Raw genomic sequence first — 12,184 nt, 5'->3', positions numbered from 1 at the left:
TGGGTGTGCTAACCTGGGATTCTCGTCTATTTTTTCCTGTGCTCTTCAGGCACTGTTAGAAACTGAAACCAAATATTTTTCAGATCTGTTTCTCATTTGCTGTTTTTCAAGATTACTTCATTGTAGGCATACAAGGTGTGTGACACTGAAAAGTTTTTTTTGGTTTTGGGCAGTCAAACATCTGGAGTTTCGTAAAACCTAATTTATGATATACCTTTGTAATTCTTTTTCATAATGAAGTATTACTCTATAAGTCAGTCCAACTTTAACCTGATACTCAGACAGCATTAGTTTGTTAGCGGTGGAATTTTTATACATCTCAGAATCTATCATATGCAAAGGTTTATTTTATTGCATAATAGGAATTTTGGACATCATTTCTTTACAATTATCTTTTGCCAACTTCCATTATCCACAGTACTTAATCTAGCATGTGGTAGCATTTCTTTTTTTTTTTTTCATTAAGATTTACTGATGTCTAATTTGCATACAGTAAAGCATTCTTTGGTGGTGCACAAAGAAATGAGGTGTTAAAATGTGATATTCAGATTCAGATGGCCAGTGCAGCTGCCCCCACCCAGCAGCTCTCCCTGCCCTGGCCCAAGCTCTGTCCCTGCATCTCCCATCCTCAGAAATGTGACAAGGCAGCACCAGCCATTTGTCAGGGGCTTCTTCGGCTCTGCCTGCTGCAACGGCCCCCCGCAGCCTCAGCGTGTCCCCTCTATCTGGCCCGGCTGCATCCGCCATGCTGTCCCGTCCCCACCCCACTCAGCAGGGCGCCGGCATTTGCACGTCTCAGTTTTGCTGATGGTGAACATCCGAGGACAATTCTCTGTGTGAACAGTGCTTCATGTCTCCTGGCTGGGTCCTTGGATGCAGCATTTCCACGTCCTGTCCCAAGTGGTGCCGCATGTGGCAGGAGCCGCGTGTGGCAGGAACCGCGAGTGGCAGGAGCCCGTGTGGCAGGAGCCGCGTGTGGCAGGAGCCCATGTGGCAGGAGCTGCGTGTGGCAGGAGCCATTGTGGCAGGAGCTGCGTGTGGCAGGAGCCCTTGTGGCAGGAGCGTGTGTGGCAGGAGCCTGTGTGGCAGGAGCCCGTGTGGCAGGAGCCATTGTGGCAGGAGCCATTGTGGCAGGAGCTGCGTGTGGCAGGAGCCCGTTTGGTGTGGCAGGAGCCGCGTGTGGCAGGAACCCTTGTGGCAGGAGCCCGTGTGGCAGGGGCCCGTGTGGCAGGAGCCGCGTGTGGCAGGGTGCTGGCTCTGTCCGGACCCAGGACAGCGCAGTGCGCGAAGAAGGTGCTGGGCCGTCAAGTTTTCCCCAGCCTGCAGGACACCCAGGGAGCGAGCGGGCGGAGCCGGCGCTGTGTTCAGAGCCACGTCTGAGCCCCGTGGGGTTTGCTCCCCAGGGCGGGCTGTCCCCACCGCGCTCTGCTGTCACTGCTGCCTCCTGGCCAGGGTCCTGGGCGACTTAAGGAGCGTGACCGAGGCTGCAGACCCGAGGGCGCCTGTGGCTACCGGCTTCGGGGGGTTCTCATCTCACAGCGACCAGGCGTGGGGCAGCCTCAGTGGGCCCCGACTTGGGTGCCGAGGGCTCTGCTTGGGCGCTTTCCTCACGCCCAGATCCTGTTCGTGGAGGACACCGGGCGCAGGGGGAGCCTCAGCGCACCCTCTGGTCTCTGAGCCTTTCCCCGTCTGCCCCCACTCTTGCGTCCCGGGATCCCCTGCGCATCGTGAGCGGCGTCCACCCCGGACCTGAGTGGGAAGAGACGGTGGTGACACGAGTGTCTGCGGGGTGAAGAGCAGCGGCCCGGGCCAGGCTGCCCCTGCTTTCCGCTCTGGCTGGTCATCCTGCCCTGATGCCCGGCCCGCCCTGGGCCCGATTTCGAGACTGAAACTGGGAGAGGCAGCGGCTGACACTGAGGGTGGCAGCTGGAGGGATCTGTGTTTGTCATTTATTTTGGTTCATTTGTTTGTTTTATTTCCTCTTGCTGTGTGGAGTAGAGAATTGGAAACACATGATTTCCAAAGGGATGGAAGAGTGAGGAAAACACATATGAAGGAAGAGACAGCGATGAAAAGAAAGACCCAGTGCTAGTTCATTCTATGGCTTCGGCTTTGCCTGATTCCAACCCCCTTTCTGTTCTTTGGTGGCTTTTGACATTCTAACAGCCACGTGATAAAATGTCTTTCTGCTTCACTATTCAAGTTGTGTTTCTGTCCCTTGCCACCAAAAAAGTTAGCCATGTCCTTTGTATTCTCACAGCATGTTCACTGGCCTCGCTATCTCAGAACTTGATGTTTTCTGCGGAGAAATGTGGAGAACTTTCTTTTTCCCAGTTCTGTGTTGTACTTTGTCACCTGGCTCCAAAGGAACTCTTCTCATTTCCCTGTGTCTTTAAGTATCTTTTTATGTATGGCATTGAATCCTTATCACTCCTCAACAGGTGACATTGTCACTGAATTTACAGGTGAGGAAACTGAGACAAAGAGAGCATAAGTGATGTGCCCAGCGACTCCGAGCACGTGCTGCGGCACAGCCTGTGTCCTAAGCACCGGGCTGGAACTGCGAAAGTCATGTACAGAATTCTAACTGAGCAGTGAAAGGTCTCGATGCTCCTCTGTGCTGCTAGGGTGGCTCTGAGAGTTTATTCCCATCTAGGAGAGCTTTCATTTTCACAAGTTCACAAGGATTTGTGTAGCATTTCACGGCCAAAGGGCAGATTGTCAGAGGACAACATGTCTCATTGATCATTAATGAAATGTTCATCGAATGCAATTGCAGACTCCATTTTGATTTTTTATAACATTATGCTCATTGTTATCAAAATTCCAGTATTTGTTTGGTGGAAAATCTTTAAATTTCTAAAAGCAGACAAACTATTTGTGCTGGGTTGAAAGAATGTATGGACCCTAGAAAGCCATGTTTTAATCAAAATCGCATTTCATAAAGGCAGAATAATCCCTATTCAGTACTGCATGTTTGAATCTGTAATTAGATCATCTCCCTGGAGATGTGATTTAATTAAGAGTGGTTGTTAAGCTGGATTAAGTGACAACATGTCTCCACCATTTGGGTGGGTCTTGATAAGTTTCTGGAGTCCTATAAAAGAGGAAACATTTTGGGGAATGAAGGAGATTCGGAGAGAGTAGAGAATGCTGCAGCACCACGAAGCAGAGAGTCCACGAGCCAGTGACCTTTGGAGATGAAGAAGGAAAATGCCTCCTGGGGAGCTTCATGAAACTGGAAGCCAGGAGAGAAGGCTAGCAAATGACACCGTGTTCACCATGTGCCCTTCCAGGTGAGAGAGAAACCCTGAACTTCATCGGCCTTCTTGAACCAAGGTATCTTTCCCTGGATGCCTTTGATTGGACATTTCATAGACTTGTTGTAATTGGGACATTTTCTTGGCCTTAGAACTGTAAACTAGCAATTTATTAAATTCCCCTTTTTAAAAAACCATTCCATTTCTGGTATACTGCATTCTCGCAGCTAGCAAACTAGAACACTATTCTAAATATTGCATTACTGTTTCAAATGCACTGTTCATCCTCATCTCTTTCTATGCTTGATTAGGGAGTCTGTATTTTACCTTGCCATTTGTCGTACCTGTCTGAGGTGTTGAGTTTTAATCAATTGCCAGGTGTATTTGTATTTTTGCCCAGCACAGGGCTGTTCTGGACATGATGAGAATGTGCATGAAGTTTGAGAAAGTGGAAATCCAGTGGGAAGTTCAAAGGAGCGCAATATGTTATCAGGGCATGGAAATTCAGAGTGTCAAGAAATTAAAGAAGGTCTCAGGGGGAAGGAGGATTTTATCAGAGACTTGAAAGATGAGTAGTCTTTGGATTAAAAAATTATGGGTTTAAATCCAAGCTTTTGCTATTACTGATATGAAATGTAGCTTTGTGAAAGTGACTCATTCTGGGTTGGTGCTCCACTGTGAAGTGGGAATGCCAATCCTTATTTTGTAGGATTGAAGACTGCAGTGAGTCTGTGTAGATAGATTGAGAGGTAGGCAGGTAGACAGATAGATAGGTAGATTGATAGATCTGTACGCAGGTAAGTGGATAGGTACGTAGGTAGGTGGATAGATGGATAGATAGGTAAGTAGGTGGTTAAGAAGATGATTAAGTAGATAGGTACATAGGTAGTTAGGTAGCTCGGCAGATAGGTAGGTGGGTACATAGGTAGGTACATAGGTAGGTAGATGGATAGGTAGGTAGATAGATTGGTAGGTAAGTAAATAGGTAGGTAGGTAGGTAGGTAGATAGGTAGATAGGTGGGTAGGTAGGGAGGTGGGTAGGTAGATAGGTAGGTAAGTAGATAGGTAGGTGGGTAGGTAAGTAGATTGGTAGGAGGTAGGTAGATAGGTAAGTAGGTAGGTAGGTAGATTAGTAGGTAGGTAGGTAGGTAGATGGGGAGGTAAGAGGTAGGTAGATAGGTACATAGGTAGGTAGGGAGATAGGTATGTAGGTAAGTAGGTAGGTAGGTAGTTAAGTAGGTAGACTGGTAGGTAGATGGCAGATGGATCTAGACCTACATATTGTCTGTATATAATAAACATATGAAAAGTGCTTTTATTGTTATTTCTGATTTTATGATGTTTGATTCATTTACTCACTTAAGAAATCAAAAAGCAATATTGTTGTAACAAATGTAAGCCCATTTCTTTATTTCCTCATGGGTTGATATTGATGATACATTACCCATGGCATTATTGGGGAATCTTAAACCTAAAGATATCTTAGAAAAAAGGAAACATAATGCTTTTAGAGAAGCTGAGGTAGGTCAGGGAATACATGCTTTTTGAGGGAAATGACTGATATAGAAGCGCCAAGGGGGTGTGAGCAAAGTGCTTCTTGCCACTGAGAATACGTAGTCTCCCTGGTGGGGTGGAAGTACTGCAGCGACCTGAGCACAGCGCGCGTGTGGTTTTTTAATGGGGGTGCATCTTGTGATAGGACTGATCTCAGTCCACAAACTCGGATGGCAGGAGAGCTGCCTTTTTAGTTTTCTATTTCATGACCGCATGTGTTAAATGGGAAGACGTGCTCTCAGCTTAGCTCCCTCCCAGGCCCAAAGTCCCGGCCTCAGGTTCACGGGTTTTGAGTTTCTGGGACAGGGGTCCCTTGGGCCCCCACGGATATGTGCTGGACTCTCCCCTGGCCCTCCCCTGGCCCCTGCTCAGCAGCCCACCAGGGCCCTGGTGGGTGGTCCCTAAGATGTCTCCAAGGCGTCTCTGGGTGCAGTGGCTGTCCCAGCACCTCCTCTCTCCCTTCATCTGCTAAATTTAAGTTTTCATCAAGATTCATTAAGACCTTGTTTGACTATGGACCTGATTACATATTTTACTGGAGAATGTATCCATTTTATCATGGAAACTCTTTAATAACATGATAAAAAAATATCAAACTGTAGAAACAGTTCAGTATTTCTTAAGGCTGATACTTCATTCTCTACTTCATGTGGATTTAATGGTATTTGCTGGGGGTGCAAGAACAGTCCAGCGGTAGAATGCTCACTCTGATTCTCAGCCCATGCATCCCCCCACCAAAAAAAAAATCCACAAATGGTGCTGCAGTAACGGGATGCTCACAGGGAAAAGAATGAAATGTGATCCCCACCTTACAGCATCCACAAAACACACGTATTTGCTGGTTTGAGCTTAATCTTTCTTTTCCTTTCCCTGAGTTGTGTGACCTGGATGTGGTTTTCTAGCAGCTTATCTCGATGGCATCACAGGGAGGGGCCTGTTATGGAGTCATAAAATGAATGGCCCTGGCTCTGCCAAGGCTCCTGCTATTCGGGCAAGTCAAGTGTCCCTTCTCCTTTGCATGTGAACTGGATTTGCTCTTACTGACATGTTCAGTTTTGTGTATGACTTTCAAAACTAAGGTTTGTTTTTGTCATATATTGCTTTGATTTTGATCTAAAATTTTTCCAAAATAAGTCATGATTCCAATGATGCACTAGGAGCCCACCAGCCAGTACCCACCCTCAGATGGACTGCTCCCATCAGAGCCCGCCATGCCTTCCTTCAGAGGGCCTCAGCTCTGCGCGGCCTCCTCTGGAGACTAATTTCCTGTTATCTGGCCTGTCCCCTCAGTGTACAGGGACGTGCGCTCCAGTGAGAGCTGCGCTGCTGCAACGCTCAGCCAGGACTCCTTCCTGTCTTAATCTAATCTTATGAATTCCCCTCTCAAATCTGTCCAAAATTTCAGAATCTCGAGGTTTAGCTGCCCCACTTGCCCAGGGCCTGGCTCCAGCATGGTTTTTTACTGCGCACCTCCTGGAATAAACAGCTTTAGAAGGGCATTGTGTAATGCAGGAGCATTTTAGTCTGAGATCTTAATTCCTTCCCTGTTAGATGTCTTTGGGCTGCATGAGTAGTTTTGACCTGAGGAATGATGAAAATCCCCTGTCCATTTTTGTTACTCTCTCTAGACAAGGCTACACCTGCTTTTCCCTTTTTATCCTATGTTTGTCTGTTTTTCTTTACAATATCATTTTTTTTTCTCCTTACTTAATTCAACTCTCCTTTAAGACCTGAATTTTTCTTCAAAGAAATCTATTACTCCAGCTTCACCAGTCTGGCTTCCTTTCTTTTATTCACATTCTCCCATGCTTCTGTTTTAAAAGATAAGAAGCTAGCATGTTTTGCAAACTACTCAAGTTCATTTTAAAAAAAAACCTGTTTCCTATAGAAAGACTATTCCAGCCGTGGATCTTTTAAATTATCTTCTTAGTCTTTAGACTGGGAAAAAAAGTCATTCATTTGTTGTTTAATCAAATTCACAGAAATGATCTCTATCCCATTTTATTTTATTTTTAAATAAAATCCCCCGATTTTGGAAAGACAAAGAGACAGTTGGGGTCTCTGAAGTGTAAAGCCATGTTCAGTGCTTATGTAATCAAAAAAAACTTAGCCAAGTTGGGAACCCCTGGGGAGAGGTGACTCTGGAGTTGCGGATGGCCACACGAATTAAAGTTAGTCCGTCTACGGCCCGGATGAAGAGTGAGGTGTGGAGTGCCCTGCTCTAGTCTGCAGTCTCAGACCTGGCCCTAACTTTGTAGCACAAACTGCACTCAGCTGTGTGGCAGTGTGGGATGCATCTGCTTAGCTCCCCACTTCAGATCTGGCTGAGACATAATAGTAAAGGACGAAGCTGCTGAAAGCCACTGTGGCTGGCCAAGACAAAAGTCCCACGTGGCCTGCACCTGGTGAAGCCGAAGGTGCTGGCATAGATTCAGCAGAAATTTCATCTTGTCTTCTATTTGCTTTCCAAATTCCACTCCAACTATTTCTCAAAGTTCTTGGCCAGATGAATGTGCCAGGGCTTTTGAGAGTCAATAAACAGCACTCTTTTTCCCATCTAAGTTTAGAAGTTGTAGAGTTAGACACAGGAGCCAGGGCAGATGGACAGCAACATGTCTCCTTTGTCGTTAAGCAAACTGGACGACACAGTTTACATGTGGCAGAGCAGCTTGCTGACGCCCCAGTTTGGGTGCTTCCCCCTCCTGCTAAGTCTGTGTGGCTGCGGCGGAGAACAAGGCATGCTGGGTGCTATGGTTTCCAGGGGAAGGAAAGGAAGGGGCCAGGCTAGGATGTCTTGTTCTTGGTCCTAAATTCAGATGTTAGACCAGCCTCCTTCTTTGTTTGGGGAGGAAAGCAAGACCCTTTAGGGATCCCCCCTCACATGGAAGCCCACCATGGATTAGTAGGAAGCTAACAGAATGCAATCCGTTCTTTAGCTCTCATGATTCATTGATAACATGCAGACAGCTAAAAAGGATAACTTTTGGCCAGTGTAGACAGATCGACTCTGATCCAAGGTGCTTTAAAATATCCAAGTAGTTATGAAATGCAGTTTGGATTAACCAAGTATGGGTAAAATACCTGTAGTAGATTTTATTATTTTTCATGCAATTTGTTCTATGTCCTAGGAAATTCAAAGAAGGGCAGTGTGTATTTCAGGCTTCTTCTCTGTGGAGTGTTTTCAGTTAATGAGCGATGATCGGAGCCACCTGATGTTTTGTTTTCTGCCTGCAGCTCGTCACAGGCACCCTGGATGGGAAGCTCCAGTTGTTCATGGCTGAGTAGCTCCTGCCGGGGAGGAGTCCGCCTCACGCCCTGGGCCCAGCCCGGTTCCAGCTGCCGTGCAGGCTGCTCCCTGCCAGCGGGCATCGGAGCCACCCTCAGCCTTCAATGTTCACGTTGTCTTCAGAGGGAGAGCTCCCTAACCCTAACCCTTAGTGGAAAAATGGAGACGTCACCCAATACTTCTGCACAGGGCTTGGTAAAGTTAAAACAGAATGTTCTTCAATTAAAACAAACAAAAAGATCTAGTATTGTTTCCTAATTTACTCTTTTCTGAAAAGAATTTAAAGGTTATTCGCTTCTGGGACTGAGACAGCGGACCACGGATGGTGCCGTGGCCTGCCGTGGCTGTGGCTGGTCACTGCCCCTGCCCCCTTCGGCCTCTCCCCCACGCAGCGGGCTGTGTGCTGGGCGGGGGGCTTGGGCTGCTGGGGGCTCCTGAGAGACAAGACTCTGACTTGGGACGTTGACTGTGGTGTGTCTGGCTCAGAGGCCCCTGGAGCCAAGTGCTTCTAGGATCCTTAGGAACGGCGAGAGGCTTCTAGAACAGCCCAAGACCCGAGAGCGTCACCCTCCACATGCCCATCCTGCTGAGGCTGAGCTTCCCCGGGGGCTGCGGTGCTGGGCGCCCACCCGCTTGACCTGGACCGCGCACGGGGTGTCGCACGGGGCTGACCTCGGGGGCTGACCTCTGGCCCCGCACTGGGTTTCCACACTGGGGCGTATGCATGCACACCTTTTCTTTTTCGCAAGCGACAGCTTAGAATAACTCACTTTTATTTTTCTAACCGTTATCCAAACACTTTTATCTACTCCTAGTAATATTGTTTCCCTTTGTTAAAATAAAGTTTTTCATGATAGTTAAATGAAGCAGTTTTTGATCAGGTAGGCTCATGGAGTCTTATTTAACATTCTTACTCTGAATTAAATCATTTTGCTGTTACTAACATGCTCAGTTTTGTGTATGACTTTCAAAACTAAGGTTTGTTTTTGTCATATATTGCTTTGATTTTGATCTAAAATTTTTCCAAAATAAGTCATGATTCCAATGATGTCAAATGCAATTAAGAACAATAAAATTAATATTATTTAATGTAAATAATTATTGCTGAATAATGTCTCAAAAGGAAAAACTCTATTATGCCAACAAACAAACAAAAACAACCATTAGAAACCCAAGGGAAAACTTAGGGCAAAAAATAAATGTGAAAGAGCTACTGCTAAGAAGAAAGCTAAGGCATGTCGCAGTGCAGAGTCTGCGTCGGAGGGCTTGCTGGAGAAAGGAAGAGAACAGCTGGAGAAGACAGCGGAATTCTGGTGGGGTCCCCTGACTTGGGGGCTGACGCAACTGGGTGGATCTGAACTCGGAAGGCTTACCCAGCTTGACTTAGATGCAGCATGGCACTGAGACGTGTCTGCAAAAGCCAGCACAAGAGTGTACAGGTTGGTGTTATCAGATGTCACAGTAGGCAGGCAGAGAGTGTAGACAGGGAGAGGAGTGTAGACAGGGAGAAAGTGTAGACACAGAGTGAGTGTAGACAGGCAGAAAGTATAGACAGGGAGAGGAGTGTAGACAGGGCGAGGGGTGTAGACACGGAGAGAGTGTAGACAGGGAGAGAGTGCAGACAGGCAGAGGGGCATAGACAGGGAAAGGAGTGTAGATGGGAGAGGGGTATAGACGGGAGAGCAGTATAGACAGGGAGACGAGTGTAGACAGGGAAAGCAGTGTAGACAGGAGAGGAGTGTAGATGGGAGAGGAGTATAGACAGGGCGAGGGGTGTAGACAGGGAGAGGAGTGTAGACAGGGAGAGGAGTGTAGACAGGGAGAGAGTGTAGACAGGGAGAGAGTGTAGACAGGGAGAGAGTGTAGACAGGGAGAGGAGTGTAGACAGGGAGAGGAGTGTAGACAGGGAGATGGATGTAGACAGGGAGATGGGTGTAGGCAGGGAGAGCAGTGTAGACATGGAGATAGTGTAGACAGGGAGAAGAGTGCAGACAGGGAGAGGGGTGTAGACAGGAGCCAGTGCACGCTGCTGTTGCACAGAGCCTTCCCGGGGGGCCCACCCTGGGGGGTGTCTGGTGACAAGCGAATAACCACCATACTGAAGCGTGTACAGCCCAGAAACTCGGCTGAGACGTTGCCTTGATCTCACTTCATCCTCGTATCTGTTTTGTGGGAGGCATTTCCCACGGCCTGCGAAGGTGCCCCGAGGCTCCCCGTGTCCCCAGCCCCCTCTCTGTCCCTGTCCACCCACAGCCCTGGCCTTCTGGCCCCAGCCTGCAGGGGGCGGGGTGGCTGCAGGTCGCCCTGCTTCTGGCCGCCCAGCTGGGGGGCAAGGACAGGCAGGGAGGGCCACCAGGTAGGTGCCCCACCACGGGGTCCCTGCAGGTGAACAGCGATGAGGGGCTTTTGGCATTTTGAATGACAGCATTCATGTGGCGCTGCACAAGACATGGGGTTTGCACACCTTTGCACGTTCATGTTTTTCAACAAGAAAGCAGGGGTGGAGTGGAGTCTGCAGAGCGTGGCGGGGCCTGGATGCCATGCACACAGGTCCCCGCGCTGACCTTGCGTGGAAGCTGTCGTCTCAGGCGTGCCTGGCCATTCCTGTTCACTGGCTTTAAGAGAACCGACATCATGGCTCAGACTTTTTAGAGGAAGACGCACTAGGGAAAGACACTATCATCAGAGCTTCGCAGGTGTTTGGCTGCTCAATGGAGAGAAGCAGAAAGGTTGCGGCTTTGCACACCCATGGGTCCTCACGGGCTGAAAGCAGGCGTGCAAGTGCTCACAGACACTTCCACGTTGGGAGACCTCCCCACAACTCTTCAGGTATTTGGCAGTTTCTTTTGTGTTTCTATGACTAGGTTGAACCATAAAAAACTTAGTTATATTCATTAATAATACAGTAGTATTTGACTATATTTTGCCCCCCAAAATGGCTGTTTCACATGGTTCCACCAAATATGTTTTTCAAAAAAGGGAAGCAATAACATATATGTTGCAAAAACTTATCTTTCTCTTACTCCTGCCTTCCCTCTTTCCCTTCTTTCCATTCTCACTTCCTTTCTTCCTTTCCTGTTTTGGACAAAAGTGTATTTTGTATCAACTTTGTTTCAGGCTCTTATTAGGAATAACTTACTTCTTTCTTCTCTATATCTCAACTTAATTTAATTGTGCTGCTATCACTAGCTTCCTAGTATTCTCTGCACTCCCTGCAGCTGCTAACAGAGAGGGACGTTTGACAAGGTGAAGTGCAGTGTGTACTGACGCACACTCACATATGGAGCGAGTCCAAATTTAAGTTTTTGTCTGGGACACTTATCAAGTGGATAATTGACAACAGCAATTGCTTTTTCATTTAGATTATGAGTCCCTTGAGTTTGAGACATCAAGCTATGAAAATATCTTGCATTTACTGACACCAAACTCTGATTCATCTGCCTGTTCATGTGTAGTAGTTTTTCAACAAAGGATTTAAAAGTAAATTAATGCAATTTAATGCCTGATTTTCCTGTTGTGTGAGGCAATTGAAAAGAGGGCAACGACTTCACTAGAACAAGGATAGACTAGAAATAAAGCATCAACTGAAGAAAAATGATAAAGTTTGACTAGGAACAAGAGTGCTTATGCTGCAATTTTGAATTTAATTATGACAAAAGTGTATTTTGTGTTGTGAGCTGGGTGTTTCAGAAGGCTGAACGTGAGCAGCCAGAGAGCGCTCAGGATGAGGGCAATGGAAATGCTGTGCTCCAGAGAGACTGCGGGGCATTGGACCCTGAAACCCCCAACCAGCATGGGAGCGGGCAGCACGTGCCCAGGAGGCTCGCCAGGAGATGAGGAGACTGGACTTAGTCTCCTCCGCCGACCGACGACTCAGATGGTGACGCTCTGAAGCTGTATAAATTCGCTCGTGCGTGCCCTGCGTCTTGGGCAGAGCTGCCGGCTTGGCGCTCTCCCGTGCTGCTTGGCGCTCTCCCGTGCTGCGGGGAAAGTGGTGCTCCCTGAGCCCAGTCGCCCAGCCGTGAGGACTCTGCAGCCGGTCCGCAGCCATCCAGGTTGTCGAACTCTGGAGGAGGGATCTGCC

At 47.7% G+C, this 12,184-nt stretch overlaps 1 protein-coding gene across 8 annotated transcripts in view; it reads left to right on the top strand.

Annotated features, from left to right (window-relative positions):
• WDR27 (WD repeat domain 27) overlaps window positions 1-9,062 on the top strand; it is a 347,331-nt gene extending 338,269 nt beyond the window's left edge. For 7 of the 8 annotated variants that reach the window (XM_077120888.1, XM_077120884.1, XM_077120890.1 and 4 more), the window contains one exon: window positions 8,049-9,062. In XM_077120888.1, the coding sequence (XP_076977003.1) occupies window positions 8,049-8,099 (51 nt within the window). In that variant the 3' untranslated portion in view covers window positions 8,100-9,062. The remainder of the gene's footprint in view (window positions 1-8,048) is intronic. The other variant, XM_077120881.1, reaches the window with a different exon arrangement.
• The last annotated feature ends 3,122 nt before the right edge of the window (window positions 9,063-12,184 follow it).

The sequence above is a fragment of the Tamandua tetradactyla genome, chromosome 11 (genome assembly GCF_023851605.1).
Source record: "Tamandua tetradactyla isolate mTamTet1 chromosome 11, mTamTet1.pri, whole genome shotgun sequence".
NCBI classification, from domain to species: Eukaryota; Metazoa; Chordata; class Mammalia; order Pilosa; family Myrmecophagidae; genus Tamandua; species Tamandua tetradactyla.
This window is presented reverse-complemented; position numbering and strand designations above follow the sequence as displayed.